Here is a 19,766-nt window from a genome sequence, read left to right as displayed (position 1 = left end):
TCACTTGCAGATAAGCTTAGAAATGGAGGGCAGCAGTGTTTCAAGCTCTTCAACAGTGCACACTCCAGAGAGCCCATCGATGAGGCAATTTATGAGCAACAGGGAGGAATTCCTTTCCTTTCAAAGCTTTGATGATCATGTTACTGAACACCAAGAAGACAGCAGACAACAGAGAGTGAGCAGTGATAACCACCCTTTACAGGTGAGACAGTTAAATATCTCGATCTCTACTTGGGCTTCTTTCTATCTTTTAACATATGATTTGATCATGCGAAGAAGATATATGCATAGTTGTGAAAAGCTATTGATCATTTAAAAATCGACTCTTAGTGTAATCTCGAAAGCGAAATTACTAAGCAACCATAATTTCTAGCACTAGCATATGACTGACCTGCACATGCCTATTTCTCGTCGTAAGGGTGAAGTAGTCGGCGATGAGCGAACGGTGAGGAATTCACTGATTGAGCCCCGACATGCAGATCAGAACCCCGGTAAGGCATCGAAGAAAAAGAAGAAGCAGACATTGCGAAGGAGCTGGCGCTGTAAGAGAATTCTTGGATGCTGAACTGCTACTGCATCTGATGTGCTGTGAAATGTGTTGAAGTCCAGATGTTGTCAATAAATCTTCAAGAACCTCGGCAATCTCCCAGATTATATTGTAATTTTTTTGTTTCTGGATGTATTATTAATTATTATTGATCATTCACCACTTTGTGTAATTCTATAAAGAAGAGAAAAGAAAGAAGGCGAATGAAAATAAAAGAAAAATATTGGGGTGAGAGAGGCTCGAACTCTCGACCTCAGGATAACTCAATATAGCTATGAGACCTACGCGCTAGCCAACTGCGCCACCACCCCAATTTGAGGAAAAGTTTTGTCTATTAAAGATAATCGGAAACAATCAATCAAATGTCAATCTGGAACACTCCAGTGAAAAATTCTTAGCAATCAGGGAAGCGATCAATGAATTCTATCCGAGACTAGACCTTGTCACCTCGTATGCCAAGAAGCATACTGCGTTGGCTGGTACGCTGCGAGCCATGGCAGGTCCAAAACCTCTGTAAAGGCCCTTGATTCCCTCTGCCGCCAGTATCTTCTTGAAGGCATCAGTGGATCCAGAGAACTTTGGATTCCTATAGTCGTCGACCTGAATGACACTCTTCACAACATCAGTCGGGTAGACTAGGAGCCAAAACGTCGCACCAGCCAGGCCTCCGGCGACAATCAGCGAACCGCTTCCCAGTTTCGAAGTGTCCTTCCCTCCAGCGAAGTACTGCTTAAGGGCTTCATAGACACCAAACACTGCAGCATTCCCAGGAACTTCGCGTGCCAAAGTCGGGACCATGCCTTTGAACAAGCCTCTAACTCCACCTTCTGATCTAACAACATGCTTTGCTACATCCATAGGTCCTCCATATCTCACCCTACCTGAAGAAGCAGCGGAATCGGCCAAGGCGCTCTGAGCTTGTAACCTGTTCGACAATGTCATCCAGTCATAGATCGATGAGAGAAACATATCAATATACGATTCCCCTACCTACCTAGCTTACTGTGATCCAATATACCAACCTGCACTTGATCAGTTCAGTTGGGCATGCTAGAAAAGAAACCGCAACTCCAGCAACACCACCGCATACAACCTGCTGGTTCACTGTGAGTGGAGCACCAGGCTCAGACCTCAACAAACCCTCCATTTGTCCCCTTACAGTGAAGAGAAGAGCATTGAAGGCGGCAACTGTGGCAAGCGGAGCTCCCATCCCTTTATATAAGCCCCTTGGGCCTTCCGCAGCTAACGTTTGCTTGACTGCATCAATGGCACCGGCATACTTGGGGAGTTTACCGGGAAGTGGGGCAGGCTGGCTTTGAAGTTTAACTTTGATGGTATCAAAGGGGTGACCGACGATCAGCTGTGCCGCGCCTCCGATTGTTCCGGCAGTCAAGTCCTTCGCTATGTCTCCCATCTACCATTTGGAAAGAAAAAAGAAAATTTCACTCATTGATTAGTGCATATTTGCAGGCTATGGAATGGAACAATATTCCCTTTGGATCTAACAGCATCCAAAATGAGGAATAAAAGGTAGAGGTATAATAGGGATGTCAATTAATCAAACAATCCTACAACCTCACTTGCAGTATTAAAGGATTGATCTCACAAAATTATCCATTTTGTGATGGAGGACATATAGCAAGTAAAGTTGATAGACTTCACCTAGAATCATGCAGCTGGACCTCGCATATAACAAAGGGTAAACAAAACCGCATCACCGGTTAGCAAAGAAATCTAAAATAGATCACAAGCAAAGATTCATAGCACCCTAATAAAAAACCACATGATCCACAAACAACTACTCCACATCATCTGTTGATCTAACCCAAGATGCATTTTATGAATCACATACACAAAAAGAAACAAAGCGATAATCAAATCCGGAGAAAAAGAAGAGATGGGTACTGACCGTTTGTATAGTCTAACACAGCAACTATACTGACTGAGAGAAGGGGGCTTAGGCGGCCCTTAGCAGAAAGCTGAAACGTTGGAATTAGGAGGTATTTATAATTTGCGATCGTCCAGAGGAGATCTAATGGAAACGAATCTGAGAACCACAACCAGACAACAATGGGTAACATGGGAATGGGAGTGATTGCCTCCACTGTGACATAGAGAGAGAGAGAGAGAGAGAGAGAGAGAGAGAGAGACTTCAAATCAAAATTTGTTTGGGCTACAAGCCATAGACTCATAGTTGAACTTGAACACTATTATGTCGGCGTGCACATTAAATATTGCTATTGCCCATTAGTCCATTACTAAAAGAGAGAGTATAATATAAATGCAACCTTTATATTGGGTTTGTAGGTGGGTGGGCTTTCAATATGGGCCCATCATCTAGCATATGATTAGTGGCCCATGGGTTTATTGATATAAAGACAAGAAGTTGAGAAAAACACACGGGCCCACATAGTAGTTGTTGGGCGGATATTCCAATGAGTCTTTCCCTTTCTAACCCTCATTTCGGGGAAAGACAAGGGCAATATCGGTAATTCGGCGGCCGCCCGCCTCCGGCTCCAGTTCACTGACGCGGCTAACATCTTTTTAACCCTTCTCCAGTCTCCTCGACTCCATCGATGCCCATGGCGACTTCTTCCGCAACTCTTTCGCTCTCGGGTGAGATTTACTTCTCCATCTCTTCTATTCCTTCTTCTAATCTTATAGTCTTCAATGTTGATTTCTTGGTGTGTTTTCCTTCTATCGAACACCTGCTTCGATCCGGTTGTCGATCGTCGATGGATCACCAAACCCTAATAAGAGATCGCTCTCACAAGTTCTTCGAATTTGGATCGTGATTTTCGATTTCCCTTACTCTTATTTTGATCTTTCTGGCTGATCTCTTTACTACATTATATAAGCTAAAAGATAATCATGAAAATATTTTGTTGTGGAATCTTTGTGTATTCTTGTTGAGATAGAAATTTTCGTTGTTGTAGCTGTCGGTATTAAGGCATTTGAAAAGATTTCCTTTGTTTCTTTACTCACTTTTCACCTTCATCGTATTTTTAATTCCTCTTTTGGTGGTTTCAAAGGTGGAGCTCTTATCAAGACATTCGATACATCCGACAAGCTAAACATATCGAGCAACCGCCCATCTCAATTGGCAATATGTCGGAGTTCAAAAAAAGTAGCTTATCGTAGGAATTTATCTGTCCGTGCTGAGTACAGGTGCAAACTCTCGACTAAATTTCGTTTTTCTTTTTCGTTCTTTTTTGGATGTAAGAAGCCTTCCATGGCTGTTATTGCATAAAAATTCACAAGCAATTTTGTTAGAACTCAAATTAGTAAGTGAAAAGATGCTAACTTTAATTAGCAAGTTCATTAGCTCTTATAGATTTTGAGAGTAGAGTGGGTTTGATCTTGAATCTACTCCACAATATGAGGGTTCTCCTCTGGGCCTTATATGTTGTCACTGTCTGTTATAGCACTCAGGGCCTTTCGGTATGCCATACAGAACAAGTATAGTGTGTGATATCTGCTTAACAAATGTCATGACACTCTTGGCTTTGCCTAACACTTATACATGCCGATAGAAAATAATGGTAGAAAGCAATCAATTGATACATGAATAGTGGCCAAGAGAACTATGCGCTTTGCCTGACACTTATACATGCCGATTGAAAATAATGGTAGAAAGCAATCAATTGATACATGAACAGTGACCAAGAGAACTATGCTATGGAAGATAATTCATTTAAAGTTATGCTTCTCCAAGTAACCAGTCTGCCACATTCATTAGCACTGATATGCTCATGACTCATTGATCGCATGGTAACTTTCATCCTTGAAATGTACTTGTTAATCATAATCTTTCCTCACTTTGTAGTTACCTTGGAAAAAAGATAGAGATGTTTTTTCTACTTAGGTAGCTTCTGCACTGAAAATGTTAAACAGTGGGATTTCATATCCATGTATTGTGCTTCTGTTGCTGTCATAGCTTTGTAATGCTGATAATAATGTTACTATACATTAATTGCATTAAATAATTTAAGTGTTCTATTTCCAGCCTGATTGTGATTTGTCTGTGACATTGAATACTTCTAATGCAGTGATGGTTCTAAGGGTGGAGGTGGTGATTTTGTTGCTGGATTCCTTCTAGGAGGAGCAATATTTGGAACACTGGCTTATATTTTTGCCCCACAGGTATTGATAGCTACAAGCCTACAACAGTATTGACCATGTTCCTTTATAATGGATTGCTGCACAACTAGCCTATCCATCTGATAATAGGGCCCCTAGATGCTAGAAAATATCAGTCTCACAATCTTGCTTTTTCTTGCGGAACCTCTGCCTGCAATGTATTTCTACCCTTTTATCTGCAAAGTTTGTCTGCACTGACTTTATGTTCCATCTGAGATGGATGCATGTCGATTTCTACCATTACATAAAGCGTCACAGAAAGTATTGCTTTCAACTTGGGACATTTTTGCTTAGCATCTAAGAAATATTCTGCCTTTAAAAATTCCTAGATAAATTTGTTTGCATCTGTCGCCTTGGATAATGCATGCCTGTGTATATATATATATATATATATATATATATATATATGCATGCTTGTGTATATCATTGTATATATTATATATGATGTTCTTATGAGGATCTTATTATTTGTAGATCAGGAAATCAGTACTGAATGAAAATGAAGATGGATTTCGGAAGGCGAAACGACCAATATATTACGATGAGGGACTAGAGGTGAGCTACTAGTTTTCTTCTCATGCTTTTGCTACCAAGCCAAACATGTTTTTCCTAATTGAAATGTCTGTGGATCATACAAGCAGAAAACTCGTCAAACTCTAAATGATAAGATAAGCCAGCTGAATTCTGCAATTGACAATGTTTCTGTACGGTTGAGAGGTGGGAACAATGTGGAAAAAGAACCTGTTGAAGCTGAATCCGAAGTTGAAGCTGCTATCTAAAATTTCTGTCACTTTGGTTTTTCCCCTCTATTCGAGATAGAGCCTCCCGCATGCTTTCTGTACCTGATATTGATGGTGTAATATGCTTGCCCTTGTGTCTTGTTTGGCACTGCTTTGATGGTTTAATTATGAACTTCCAAGTACTTATTATAAGCAGAGTAAACTCAGCATACTTTCTGATTTAATCTCTAGTAGTTAGTTATTAGATTAACTACACCAAGATTGAAATCTATACATAGTTAGCAGAATTCTGTTCTTTTTCTTTTCTTTTATTTGTGTGTTAGATACTTCAATTCATAATCTTTATGCATAGTGATTCACAACAAATACGGAGCCAACAGAAGATATTTTTGAAGGTGGACCCTAAGGATAGTCTTTTTGTTTCTTTTCAATTTATAGATGATGAGTCTAAGCAGATCATTGAGGATTTTTATAATTAATTATATTTATTTATTTTTACTTATAATAATAAATTTTAGTGTGCATTGTATATTGAAATTATGTGTATACCATTATAATAAAGTGTGTATTGATTATAAAATATATATGCACTCAATTATATATATTAAATTATAAAATAAAATACAATTAAGTTTGCAAAAGCCTCACCATCATAGTCTAAATATAAGTTTAATTTATTTTACAAAGAAATTTGTACTTATGATTGCTCAAATGTGTGAGCTCTTATCAAGGATTGGCACGCCTGTCTAGTATACGAGTTAGTACGTCTTCACTGTTGAGTATAATAACCCTAGGGATAGTTTACGGCCAGCATAAGAGCAAATTACGAATAAGAATTCTTTCAAAAGGAAGAAAGAATGAGACTCTCTCTGAGCCACATCTAAAGAGATAGAGCCACAGCCCAATCCAAATCTTGATCCTTTGACTTTGGAGCATCACGACGAGCGCTTCGTCTCAGCTCTCAGTCCTTTCTTTCCTCCAATTGGTGGCTATATCTTTTCGTCTCAGATTCTCCACCCTAATCTCTTTCCTACGTGGTGAAAAGTCATTCGCCAGCCAAATTCCCCAGACTCATCCCAACCATCGCAGAGATCACGTATACCAGGTGGAACGCCAAACAGCCGCCTCAGCTGATCACAGCTCGAAAGAACACCTAATACCAGCTGAGCCGATATTTTTAAACCGGTGGACCCCGTCCGGAACTGGTGGCGAATAAAACTAAAACCAGGGGGCGAAACGGGGGGCTGCGGAGAGTCACGAGTCTTCACCTCCCCAACACGCGGATGGAGAGCACGATGCGAACCTACTCCTCCGGTGGTGCACCTTAAAAAGGCTCCGAGCTCTCCTCCCCGCTCACTCTAATGGAGCTCAGCTTCGTCTCCCCTCGTGCTTCTTCTCTACTCTCTTCCTCCTCTTCTTGCTGCTCCCCCAGCTATGGAAGGAGGAATTCGATCGGCCACGTCAAGTTTCGAGCATCCGCAGATGGAAGAAGAGAGAGGATCGACGGCAGACGCGCAGTCGGTGGGGATCACCGGCAGCCAGGATTCGCTGCCCACGGTTCAGCGATGGAGGTATCCACGTCTCCGGCTTCTTCTTCCTCCTCGTCGTCGTCGATCTCAGATCCTAGCTTTAGTGGTATCGATTCGGAGTACGCTGTTTGGGAGAAGCTTGAAGCCGTTGTTAGACTCAGCTATGGGATTGGTAAGCTTTGGGAATCGAGTATTAAGAAAGAAACTTTCCCTTCTTTTGTTGATGTTTTAATTTGTCGGTGTAGTTATTAAATTTGGTATATTGTATTAGGTATATATGGGGCTATGGCGATCGCGGGAAGGTTCATATGTTCTATGACCGGAATCGACTGCATGGGAGGATTTAATCCGTCGTTAACTGCGATTTTGGAGGGGCTCGGTTATGCTGCTCCCCCGATCATGGCGCTTCTATTTATCCTCGATGTACGTGTATATATATATATATATATATATATATATATATATTTGTTTTCTTTTTAAATTTTTTGATCAAATTCCTTCTTTTCCAATCTTGAGATTCTTCTCATAAGTGTAATTATGATTTAAGAGAAAGAGAAAGTAAAATCTGCAAGTGGAAGCTCTGTTTCTTCTTGATTCTGGTAGTAGTTAATAAATAGAGCTAGAATATTTTGTTAGCTTTAGAACTGGAATCTTTGATTATTTCCGTTTTGATGGTAATTGTGTTTATGGAGCGCTTTTGGCAAAACTATAGAACATATGATTTACTTATTTTACCTAAATCTTGATGTTAGATTCTTATAAGATCAATCATTTATAGTGTTTGAGTACGTTTATGTTCGGTTCATATCTATAATGCATCACAGACTCACAGAGAGTAAGTCGAAATCATGATAATGAACTGGCCACGTTTGCAGGATGAGGTGGTCAAATATTCGCCCCATGCTCGTGCCATTAGAGATGTGGAGGATGAAGAGCTTCGGAGTTTCTTCTATGGAATGTCACCGTGGCAGGTACTTCCTAGAACTGCTTCTTTTTTTCTTTTAAGCTTTGCTATGGAGATGGACGAGTCCAGTTGCATAGGAAGCCGGCCTTGGCATGCATATTGTATATAAAAGTTTAAACTATTAATCGTATCTGATAAGAATGCGGTATCTGTCTATTTGCAGTTCATTCTAGTTGTTACTGCTAGCTCAATCGGAGAGGAGCTCTTCTATCGGGCTGCTGTTCAGGTATGGACTCATAATGTCTAGATGTATGTTTAAGTTATTAACACAACCAACGATTTCTCCTTGACTGAAGAATTGTAAATGATGTAAATAATATAATAGTAAACATAAAAAAGGTTTACTGGATGACACCCTAAACTGTTTCATTTTATATTAGTCCAGGTCAAACACATAACATGGCAAATTCATCTGCTATATAATCTGTTCTTTGCTTTAGTGAGTTTTATTGTCTAATTCTTGCAAGTTGCTATCTTACAGGGAGCATTGGCCGATATGTTTCTGAGAGGTACTGAACTCCTGAAAGATTCACGAGGAATCGCTTCTTTGGTAGGCCTCTTGTTTCGATTTCAGCATCTACTCTCTTATACCTGCAGTTAGATTCTTATAATGGAGTATCATTGCAGACTGGCATGTTACCTCTCTTTGTCCCTTTTGCTCAAGCATTTGCTGCGGTTATCACAGCAGCTCTCACAGGATCACTCTACTATATCGCAACAGCCCCAAAAGGTGTGTGTTGGTGATGTCCTACTTCCCCACATCATTGTTGATACGAATATTAGTGCTAATCCCATGTCCCTATCGTTCTTCTGCAGACCCCACTTATGTGGTTGCACCAGTGTTGCATTCTAGTTCTAGTCGAGATGATCTCAAGAAACTTTTTGCAGGTGTGTCTATACATATTTGTACCTAGTATAATGGAACAAAAATCTATGCTAGTTAAGGATGTGATTAGAACCGAGTTGGTGACTTGGTGTTATTGATGGTGGATGTGATTGGGACTGAATCAAATTGCAAAAGATACTAATTTCCGCAATGTTTTCTGTAGCTTGGTACGAGAGAAGGCAAATGAAGAAGATATATTCTCCCCTTCTAGAAGGATTATTGGCACTCTACCTTGGCTTCGAATGGATCCAGGTAAATTCTAGCACTCGAATCATCAAATGCTTTTCCTATAGTGAGGGTAAAAAGAGGAGATGACTAAAGGTTAGTCATTGCCTTCTGATGATTGCAGACAGATAATATTCTAGCTCCTATGATCACGCATGGTATATACTCTGCTGTGGTGCTCGGCCATGGACTCTGGAAAATTCACGATCACAGGCGCAGGCTGCGACACAGAATTCAGCAAGTGAGGGTGGAGGCAAAGAACTCCAACAAATTATAGAGCTGAAAATTATTTGTATTACCCCCAGCCGAAAAGGGAACAATGAGCAAGCAGCATTGGCAGCAAGGCTTTTGATCAATAAGGATATTAGTGGCATCAGGCTATTCAATGTAGATATATGTGTATATATTGGCATTATAAAAGTGTCAAATAGAGATTATTTTGTATACAGATACATACTATACGAGGTAGAAATGAAAGGCGTGTATACTCATTCGAAGCCTTTTCACCACTCTTGCTGAAATACACAAAAGCAAATGCACCATCCATCCTTCAACCCCTGCAACTTAATCAGAATACTACAATAATAACTTAGGATTAGGAACAAGAGTCTCGGCACAAAGAAAAGATACGATGCAAGCATCGATACACCTTATAGATCTGAACGATCTTAGACTCAGCCCTGACCATCGATTAGAATCCCACACGGTAGAACTGGCCTTGGGAAGAGGCAGGCACTCTCGCATGCAAGGGTTAGCCAAGTAAACATCCTTCAGTGGGTGAAAACAGATCAAATCATTGCAGGGGATCTGAGAGAGTCGCATGGTTCTTTAACTGTTGCTAACTACCAACCTGCTTATTCCTTCGTCCACCGAGATTGCATACAAAGGAATTCTACCATGGGTAAAGAACTTTGGGATGCCATGAAGATGAAGATGATAGGGGTTCTTTGAAGCATGATCCAGTCGTAGCTTGATGAAATAAGGATCTCGTGTTAAGGAAATCCAATGCTTGCAGACGCACCTGAATTGTAGGAGAGACCTTGCGGGTACTCTCTTGAGAATATTAACCAAGCACTGCACATTAGCACAATAACTACCAAGAGGAAGATAAAGAGATATAAATTGGCAATTAGTAGGAATCTCTCCGTATTCGAATAGGACTAGTATATAACAATTCCCTGAAACTGGCTAATCAAAAATATAAGAAACCCTGTGCATCACTGTAGCATATGAAACTTTCTTATTGTATCTAATCAGATGTTTCGTAGATGTTTCATACAGAGGACAAAGGATGAGTAAACTCTATCCTAAGTGATAATTGGAGAAAGTGTCAGCAACCTGATACATAGTGTTGACATGGAAAAAATCCAAGGAAATGAGACTTTGGAATGCATCAGGGAAAAAGAGATTAACTGCCATTTATTAGTCCTCTTCCAACTGGGAGATGATGCTCACGAACACTTGGAAACCTTGGGACATGTCAGAGAATAGGCAGTGCTCATTCTTTGCATGGTAGGTATCCATTATTCCTGGAGGGAAAGACATCTCTTTAGAATTATTAGATCCAAAGATAATACAAATGGTATTTAGAACAGATTCCTAAAAGAGATGCTCAATTCTAAGATGCAAATAGTGGAATTTCAGTTCTCAAGACATCTTTTGTGAGGGCAACACGGTTTCAGCAGTTATTATTTCATGAAAAACAGGCAAAATTCATCTACTTGTTGATTTAAAAACTAGGAAATACCAATGGATGCAAACCACAAGGGTGTTGCATTTTAATGACCATCATGATTCAAGACTTTAAGTGGCATCAGGGATTTCCTACGAACTCCATGTCAGTAAAAGTTCATTTAATTGGCACGATTGCATATTGTCAAGAATGTTGTTGGTTGAAAAGTTACCAATTTCTTGCAGATGAATGCAAAGACAGTGAGCAAAGAAGATTATTCTTACCATATCCAGTAGTTTGAACATCAAAACCTTCATCCTAGCAGAAACACATGATAAGATGGTATCAATTCATCGTAAATGAGTTTTATCATTTATGCGTATACCAACCAGCTGGAAGGAGATAGTAGAAAACCTGTAATTCTCGAATCAATGGTAAGCTTCCAGTGATGGAATAAGGTTCTACATGACCAACCACTTCCTTAGTTGCTTTGCATAACACTTCAAAGCCACGGGAATCAAGATTACAAGCAATTCCAGTCATCATGTCCCCATCGAAAGTAATTGTAAGCCTGGAAGAGAGACAAACTCAGTAAGGCATAAGCACACCTTAAAATGGTTAGCTTTCATGAAGCAGATAAAGGAAAATGCTATGGTTCCTTTAACACAACCTTTAGCATGCCCTTTATGATTAAGATGTACTTAGTGGCATGATTATAACAGCACATGGTTTCACTGACACTGTCTTCCCAAGTATAACATTTTTACCTTCTAAAGGATGCATTGAAGGATGTTTAAGAGGACCCACAGCAATACTTGCAGAATAATAATTTATGACTTCCAAGGAACTTCCTATTGGAAAGAAAAAAATATTTACAATAGGAAAAGAAAGCTTCACCTTCCTCTCATGTTTTCATCCGGAAGTACATACTTTGACACTGGGCCACGAGTATCTAGCTTCTCGATGTTGGCATTGATATCATCTACATACTCCTGCAACTTGTTAATTACATCCTTTGGGCTGCATGAAGAACAATGAGAACTTTAACCTGTCATCTCATTTTCTCTTATAGTAATTCATTCTTATGAGCAAAAAACAAAAAGTATTAGGAATTAAAAATATTAAGGTAGACATACCTATAGAAAGGAGTCAACCTGCAATACAAAAAGTATCATTGATTAGATACAATCTTTCAACATCTAGAAGTTCTATTAAATAAGGAACTATATTAGAGCAAAATCAATTAATATGCTAACTTTTCATGTCCAAAAGTTGATTCAAAATATCTGGAGAAAAGTGATCAACTAACCAGTCCCTTGAAAGTAATTGTCAAGTTAGACAAATTGAAATGTCTAAAGATTTTCTTTAAGGTGATTTCACATATAGATATAGCATAGAGTGGCACATTCATCCTTGATAGAGGCACTCAATATAAGTATCACTGATTGAGAATCAACATCTGATCATCTATTATCAACAATGGAAGCAGTAGGGTAAACTTTCATACTAGCCATAATGAAGCAATCTCTAAAGTGTATATTTCATTTTAGGTCGATTGCCCTAGCAATTATGCAGAAAGAATATGTAGGGTAGTGAACCACAACAAACTTGCAATCCATGTCATCTCACAATAATAAGAAAGAAGAAATTCAAGAAAAGGCTCTTCATTTCACTACAACCATTTGACAGTAAATCTGACCTTTGACTATGTGGCACATATAAGTATCGTGCTTGGTGTCATTAGGATAGTAGAATCAAGGGACTCTAAATTTGCAAGTGTTAAGTGTCTAAATTCCATAATATTCCACTTTTACATTTTTCCTCATTCCCACTAAGAGTTGAAGCCAATCAAATCTGAAGCCAGAGAAAAGTATTAGGATATACTCTAGATTTTATGATTACATTTCTAAGCCTAAGAAAACATAAACAGAGAATAATCTGAAATTGCAAAACTTCAAACTATTCATCTTAGAGAAAATGTACATGCATTGAAATGAAAGTTTACGTTAATTACAATCACAAAGGAGAAAATTGTGGCATAGAGCATTAACTTTAAAAGTGATGTACAGAGAATTATTATAGCATATTCCATCGATCCTTATAACATGGGGAAAATTGTACAATGCATTTCATGAAATTGCAGGTGATAATGATGTGCACCTTATGTCTCCCGATATTGTACATTCACCCGGAATCTGGTTGACACCACCCCCCGGATCTGCAAAGCACCGCATATCAGCAGCGTACAGAATAAACATTCTACCATAATGTCTGCATTGGACTTACAGCTCCATTTAGTTGGTTTCATAGTTGATGGTGTTGCAAACTTGTAGATCTTTTCTTTAGGATGTGGAGGAAAGTCTCTGTAGAATCTTTTCTGAATCTCTTTAAGTGCTTCCATATTCAATTCCATAGCATTAATAGCCTGCAAGTTGAGTTGATTAAAATTAAATACTTGTCTATACTATCCAAGGAATAGAACAGTTATGCACCTACTAAACAAAAGGACTTCTGTGAAATGTTTTCAAAGGTCCCTACACAGAGACATGAATTTTAATATTCTTTCAACTTGTCTACCTTGTGAGCCAGACCACTATGGAACAGCTTCCCTGTCGCTCGGAGTGTCCACACAATCATTCCTCCTGTACCAATGCATGGTTGTTTATCAGCTGTATCAATCCAGAACCTACATGGGACCACCGAAAAGAACCCAAATCAGAACACTTAACAAACTTTGATATGCCAGTCTTAAACAAGAACACACTGAACTCACAAAGGTCCCGCCTTTAGCTTATCAATTAATCCCTCTTTCACTAAGGCATCCACTCCAATCCCTACCACTGATGAGTTCTCTTCATTGGCGATGAACACGGCGACGACCGAGTTCTTCAGCGCCGGCTTCGTCTCCCCGAGCCGCCTCATGAGCTCCGTCACGAGCGCCACGTGCCCAAGGCAATCCGTCGTCCCCCGACCTTGAAGCTTGTCGCCATCGACGCCAAGCGAGAAGGGATCGAACTCCTGCCAGAAAATACCCCCAAAACAGAAGATATCAACATCAGGAAATCGACGACGATTGCAACAAACAAGAATATCGATAAACAAAAAGAAACAGGGCTTTTGATGGAAAATACCCAATTTTGGGGATCGGCAGTGACCACGTCCATGTGCATGCCAACGAAGGACACAACGCGACCGTGCACGGTCCCCGGGTACTCGACGATGACGTTGCCCCGGCCATCGGCGAAGCTGACATGCGAGACAATGAGGGGCCCACCGCCGGAGGAGGTGGAGAGGGGGAGGAGGGCGTCGAGCACGTGGCGGGCGACGAGGTCCTCCTTGGGGACGAGATCAGGGGGGTTGTTCTGCACGTGCTTGGACTCACCGATGAGCTTGCCGAGGAGGGAGACGAAGGAGTCGCGGTCGAGCTCGCCTACTATATCCTTCAAAGAAGGAGACGAAGAGGAGAACGAAGACGCCATGGATACGAAAAGGATCAGAGATCGCTAGACACTCCAACCCAACCCCCCCCACCAAAAAAAAAAAAGGTTCGAATGCTTAGATTGGGAGAATTACAAATTAACCCATGTGATTAGGACTAAAATTAAGAACATATTTATACCTTCATTTGTATTATTTTGGCCCTTTATCTAGACTAATCTGAAAAATTAAACATTTGGTAATAAAACTATTAAATTACTTTGAGCAACTGTAAATTTTCCATCCATGTTTTTTAGAATTATTTTATCCTATTATTATGTATTTAGAGGAAGTATAAATGAAGAAATAATAGGAAATATTAGAAGGTTCATCTTAGGCAAGAGACAAAAATTTCTAATCAAGAATTACTTGGATACTTCTTTAGGCTCTAAAATTAGAGAGAATAAAGTAACAGAATAATTTCATATCCTCTCATAAGAATATAAAAAGTAATATAAAAATATTATTCTAGAGAATAAAAGATTAAGCACTTCATTTTTTATATACAAGCATATCAGACGTGTACAGCAATAAGTTGGGATCTCCAACCATTAATAAGTTAATATATGGATCAAACGGCACCATTCGATATGATTATTTATGTAATTGATAATATATATTTTAAAATATTCTAAATATATAACTATGTCTAAATTTTTTTGTATAAACATACATACAAATATTATGAAGGTTAATTAAAAAAAATTTGTAGCAAAACAGTAGTTTTACGGAGATCTTTTTAATCACCCAAAAAATAGTTTTAACTAAAAAAGTTTAATTCACATACATTTTGTTATTTGTTCTACCTAATATTGGAATACAATTAGGACGTTGGAATGCATCCAAGTGCATTGGAACTCACCTTGCAGTTTTTTGTTTCCTAATCGACTTCATGGATTAGTTTTGAGAGTTTTTAGGACTCTATCTGCAAGGGGATTTGAAGTTAATTAATTCTACGCATTTGTTTTTATTATCTTTAGAGACATAAGTGATCTGTAAGTCCATCTTGTATGGTTATTAATGATTAATTTTAATCTAAGTTTAGATTTATAATTTTACTTAGGATTGAAAATTCTTTAATAATTTTTTTTTTGTTTGAGATTTTCTTTTTGCACTTTTTATTCTATATTTTGTTGTTAATAACGTGCGGTAAACTCAATTTCCTAAGGAGATTAATAAATTTTCATCACATACATTATTACTTGCGACACAATACTTTCTAAGGGAGTCATCTGGTTGCATGGATAAGTAGGTTATTTCAGAATAAATCTCATTCATTCATTTAAAATATAGAATAAGTCCTTAATTTATACTAATCCTAATTTTTCCCTTATCCCACAAACAAACGGGCCTAAATCACCATCCAAGGCGAAGCTCTAGATCGATCTCTTCCCGCACTATTCCATTTTCCTTTATATTGATATCGTTCTTACAATCATCACCCACAGTGAGGCAAGAAGACACCATCAATCCATTCTCATGACATGGTGACAGAGCTACTAGATTTGTTATTGGATTGACAGCACCTGCATATGGAACGTGGTAGAAAAGGCATAAGCTTCCTTCTCCAAGAAACTCCGGCGCCGGCGGCGAGAAGACAAAAGGAGGAGATACTTGAGTAGGATGTCGTCGGAGCTTAGCTCGATCGCGGCGGTGCACGTTCATGTGTCCACCCAACGCCTGGGCCGACCGGAACTCACGCCGGCAGAACGTGCATGTGTACGACTGAGGCGGCCACGTCGTCGCCGTGCTGCTGTCTTGTGCAAATGCTCGAACCTCCCAACTGTCATCGTCATCGCCTGATCGGATTCCGATCCAGTTCATTGCTGCAGAATTTTACACGAGTTGCTGCTATTGAACTTCCTTTTGGAAACCGAAGGTTAAAACTACTATATATATACATGCATGGATGAGAGTACTAAAAGCTTAGAGTGCATCAACCTGTGTTAATTGGCTGTTAAGTTACTCGACTTTAGTCGAGTGAAGGAGACGTGTTGATTTATTAAATTCTAAGTATCTATATATATGTATTAAGAGCATGCAGTACTACAATATCATGCATTGTCTTGAACGCCCATTTGAATTAGTTTGTATGCTTCTCTTCTCTCAAAGCTGGAAGCAAACATGGCATCCAGAGGAGAGTAAGGTAGAATATACTTGGTGAGCCGGGTACTTAAATTGACAATTCCAATGCCTTAATTAAAGATCGAGACTAGGCCTTGATGAGACCCACCACCCAGTACCTTTACATTCCTAACTATTTCTGCTGAAAAGTAGTCTCCCCATTATTGTCTACATTGGAAGACTCCTCACAACTCTTCATTGTGTGATGTAAAAGGACCATGCGGGGAAGATGCCATGGAGATGGACAAACTGCAAGACGACATATTGAGGTACCATATATATTTATATAGCATAGTTTCTTTCACCTTAATTAATTTGATATCCCACTCTCTTGGGTTTCCATTGCTACCATCGTAAGCCAGTCCTCCAATGGCCTCCAACAACGAATACAAGGATATGCTAATCTATCTTAGTCACACAGTAGACTACGCAGCCCAAGCCCAACTCATAAGCGAACTTGTTATAATACCAGCCAGCCCACCATTTATCAATAGGTGTCCATCTGCTGCGAATTCCTCCAGACGGAGCTGCAGGCGATCAGTGATGTGAGGTGGGCCCCCACATGATTCTTCCTTCACGTGGGAGCGTGGGCAGAGAAATAATGGAGACCCAGTGGGGGTGGCGCACATGCGAACCCCCCCCCCCCCTCCTCCTTCCTCCTCGCAATCCGAGCCTCCCCCCAACCATCTCTCTCTTTCTCTCCCCCTTTTATTTATTTTATTTTTTTTTAAAGTTTTTTTCCCACTCGCACGTGCGACAGGACCCGAATATTTCGATCGATGGGCCCTTCGTGGGCCTCCCCTCCTCCTCTTCTCCCAAAACAAAAGAACGAGACGGCTCGGGATGCGACGTCACCGTGCACGTGAAGCCATGCAAGTGCGACGACGCCACCTCACCACGTACGTAATTAATCCACGTATAATACCAAAACATTGGCCTCCTTATGTAATTAACCAACAAGACAGAGCAATAGTTTTTTTTTATTTTTTATTTACTTATTTCATGTCAAGATCACTGCTTCATCAAGTTGCCATCCTCTTCCTCTTGCTTGAGCTTATATATATATATTGTACGTTTTTTATTTTTTAAATCTTTGTTTCTCTGTGTAGGGCCCTGTGGTGCCATACTATAATCAACAGGAGGTGTTGTGCTTATCGTTTAATGGCATTATTATAAAGGTTTCCACTCTGGCTGATGCGATTGTACAACTTAAAATACAACTAATGCGTAGCTTGTCAACAAGAAGATGCGATACACAAGTGGAGACATCATCAGGTTAATTGCTTCCAGGGCAGCTCTATGGAGTTCTCTTTCATGTTTACCTGATCAATTAATCTTGCTTGTCTTTTGGATTATTGAATAGTTCCAGTAAACCTCGACAAATATTTATATCTATATAGTTTGCAAAGATGTTTAATGAAAAAAAAAAATATGCTTCAGAAGACAGCCTAAAGTTATTGTTTAATATCAGCTGGATGTGGGACACAAAAAAATTAGGCCACTCCTTTCATTTGCCAAGTAACCATGCTAAAATTTAACCCTTACTAGTAGTTCGGGTTACTGATCAAGGATCATAAGCTAGGAAGTTATATCTGGAAATAATATTAATTGATAGTTTCATTACTCTCGTGTATTTGATTTCAGCCAGAATGTGACATCCAAAATGAACTTTTTGGAAAAATTAGCTTTTATATTAAGATAAAAAGTCTCACATAGTGCTCACCTTTTGTTTTCTTCAGACGGCAGATATTGTAAGATTTAGGATCTTGTGTAGGATAAAGAAAATATATTTTCTCATCAAAGTTCTCATGACATGATAGTTTTAATTAGTATTATATATAAATATTCAATATGAGGTACAACTACAACGTAAGATGTAAATAATAATCTTTCACCTTCTCATAGACAATCCTCTTATAACTAACGCTTTCTGTATGGACTTCCAAATATTGTAATGTTTGACTTAATAAAAATATTATGCAGTTTTTTTTTTATAATCTAAACGCTTCTCATTCGAGGAATAAAACATATAAAAGCTAGTGCAGTGGCCTAGTTTTTTGTCATTTTTCTCTTCATAAACAATGATTTTATTGAGAAAGCGGCTAATGAAATCTGATAGAAAAATAGAAATAGAAGTTACTTTTTAGTACCAACATGTTAAGTTATAATGTGTATCAATTCATATTTAACCTAATTTGATGCACTAAGAAAGTTCTAATCATGCAATGATTGAATCAAAGAATCTTCCCAATCTTTAGCATTCGCTTGGCTATACACTTCATATTAAACAAGGGGAGGACAATAATTATAAAGAAGGTGCAGCTCTTATTTAAATTTCAATCACAACTATCAAGCTTTACATTTAAAAGTATAGTTTTGGTTCCCAGTTTAATTTAATCAAAGACAGATTTAGTTAGTACATCCCTACTGTTGATTAGAAAAATAGAAGAACTAACTTTAATAAAGAAATGCTCCACCATTATCAGTGGCCAGCATTATTCAAGTAATTCAAGAGGATACATATTTGAACTTTTAAATTCGATTCTAACATGTTCTTATCCTTCTATGTGGAGAGCATATTGAGCCTATGGGATGGGAAAGATACTAAGAAATATTATTACCCTAATGAAGTCACTTTGTCAATTAATTAGTATGGTGGAGTGATATGCAAGTTTAGAACTTAAGTATTAGCTCCAAGGGCAAATGTAGTGGGACCTCCCGGACTCAACAAGGGATTAATGGTTGCTAATCTCTTTGTTAAGCCCGAATCTATCACGCGATAGGCTGAAAGCGACATGATTGTCGAGATTACCAATATTATATATATATTAATCACTTTCTTAAAGCTAAAGGTGACAAATGGGTGCAAGTCACTCTCTATAACCAGTCAAAAGCAGCGAAGATAACGATGCGTGCCGGAGATCTCGAGTCACCATTGCCGGTCAAGTCTTCGAGGTTACAACCATTCAATAGCAAGAGAAGGATCATATATATATATAATTCTCTACCTAGAAATCGTGCAGTCTATCATCAACATGAACTTAACTCTAAAAACCACAATGGTCAGATGTACAAGTGAAGATTTTACATATTTAATCAATATGTTCTAATCCTTTCCAAACCTATGATTGGTGAGTTAATTCTATATTAAACCTTAACACAGTTGTTGCATCATAAGATAGAGATCTAGGAAAAGATAAACATCACACCAAGCAACTAAACATTACGATCCTTTTTTTTCCCTTCTTTTCCAACCTACATCTTTTCTTATTTCCGTTCTTAGAAAACGTACGAGGCACTGTTCCTCTAATAAATAATCATTTTAGAAACATATTGCAATTCTGTGAACTCTCAGAGATGGAGGAGGATGGTGAAGTAGTGCTTTCTAGCCCAGCCCAGAGGAGAGGCGGCGCTGACGTGGCGGAAGGTAGTCGGTGGAGGTCCATCGCGAGAACTCCGGGG

The 19,766-nt window shown here is 39.0% G+C and overlaps 5 protein-coding genes, 1 long non-coding RNA gene and 1 other non-coding gene across 11 annotated transcripts; 2 read left to right on the top strand and 5 right to left on the bottom strand.

Annotated features, from left to right (window-relative positions):
- Positions 1-771: 771 nt before the first annotated feature.
- TRNAM-CAU (transfer RNA methionine (anticodon CAU)) lies at positions 772-858 on the bottom strand. Its single transcript is given in 2 exon segments — positions 772-807; positions 821-858. It is a non-coding gene; the product is annotated as a tRNA-Met (tRNA).
- A 2-nt stretch (positions 859-860) lies between these two features.
- On the bottom strand, positions 861-2,706 carry LOC140783281 (mitochondrial carnitine/acylcarnitine carrier-like protein). 5 transcript variants are annotated; one of them, XM_073130106.1, is made up of 4 exons: positions 2,457-2,706; positions 2,123-2,223; positions 1,570-1,961; positions 861-1,472 (listed from the first exon to the last, which is right to left on the bottom strand). In XM_073130106.1, exons 3-4 carry the CDS (start codon positions 1,959-1,961, stop codon positions 971-973), a joined length of 894 nt encoding a protein of 297 aa, XP_072986207.1. In that variant the 5' UTR covers positions 2,123-2,223; positions 2,457-2,706; the 3' UTR covers positions 861-970. The 5 variants fall into 5 exon arrangements, with proteins under 5 accessions (XP_072986207.1, XP_072986206.1, XP_072986208.1 ...); XM_073130105.1 differs by having other exon boundaries at positions 2,128-2,223; XM_073130107.1 differs by having other exon boundaries at positions 2,210-2,223; positions 2,457-2,691.
- A 304-nt stretch (positions 2,707-3,010) lies between these two features.
- LOC140783215 (uncharacterized) lies at positions 3,011-5,651 on the top strand. Its single transcript, XM_073130004.1, has 5 exons — positions 3,011-3,163; positions 3,580-3,715; positions 4,597-4,690; positions 5,162-5,242; positions 5,329-5,651. Exons 1-5 carry the CDS (start codon positions 3,124-3,126, stop codon positions 5,464-5,466), a joined length of 489 nt encoding a protein of 162 aa, XP_072986105.1. The 5' UTR covers positions 3,011-3,123; the 3' UTR covers positions 5,467-5,651.
- Positions 5,652-6,631: 980 nt separating this feature from the next.
- LOC140784587 (uncharacterized) lies at positions 6,632-9,528 on the top strand. The gene is made up of 9 exons (XM_073132079.1): positions 6,632-7,128; positions 7,228-7,379; positions 7,832-7,927; positions 8,084-8,146; positions 8,402-8,470; positions 8,548-8,650; positions 8,737-8,808; positions 8,970-9,058; positions 9,156-9,528. Exons 1-9 carry the CDS (start codon positions 6,789-6,791, stop codon positions 9,306-9,308), a joined length of 1,137 nt encoding a protein of 378 aa, XP_072988180.1. The 5' UTR covers positions 6,632-6,788; the 3' UTR covers positions 9,309-9,528.
- A 67-nt stretch (positions 9,529-9,595) lies between these two features.
- LOC140784588 (uncharacterized) lies at positions 9,596-10,015 on the bottom strand. Its single transcript, XR_012108292.1, has 2 exons — positions 9,882-10,015; positions 9,596-9,799 (listed from the first exon to the last, which is right to left on the bottom strand). It is a non-coding gene; the product is annotated as an uncharacterized lncRNA (long non-coding RNA).
- A 233-nt stretch (positions 10,016-10,248) lies between these two features.
- On the bottom strand, positions 10,249-14,290 carry LOC140784586 (acetylornithine deacetylase). The gene is made up of 10 exons (XM_073132078.1): positions 13,835-14,290; positions 13,477-13,721; positions 13,281-13,389; positions 12,990-13,128; positions 12,864-12,921; positions 11,840-11,857; positions 11,601-11,723; positions 11,118-11,274; positions 10,988-11,021; positions 10,249-10,560 (listed from the first exon to the last, which is right to left on the bottom strand). The coding sequence occupies exons 1-10, from the start codon at positions 14,180-14,182 to the stop codon at positions 10,454-10,456; spliced, it is 1,338 nt and encodes a 445-aa protein (XP_072988179.1). The 5' UTR covers positions 14,183-14,290; the 3' UTR covers positions 10,249-10,453.
- Positions 14,291-15,536: 1,246 nt separating this feature from the next.
- On the bottom strand, positions 15,537-16,004 carry LOC140784057 (zinc finger protein 10-like). The gene has a single exon (XM_073131236.1). The coding sequence runs from the start codon at positions 16,002-16,004 to the stop codon at positions 15,537-15,539; it is 468 nt and encodes a 155-aa protein (XP_072987337.1).
- Between the last annotated feature and the right edge of the window lie 3,762 nt (positions 16,005-19,766).

The sequence above is a fragment of the Typha latifolia genome, chromosome 3, assembly GCF_019914945.1.
Source record: "Typha latifolia isolate L0001 chromosome 3, TyphaL0001v2, whole genome shotgun sequence".
NCBI classification, from domain to species: domain Eukaryota; kingdom Viridiplantae; phylum Streptophyta; class Magnoliopsida; order Poales; family Typhaceae; genus Typha; species Typha latifolia.
Note: the sequence above shows the minus strand (reverse complement) of the source record. Positions and strands in the feature narration are given on the sequence as shown.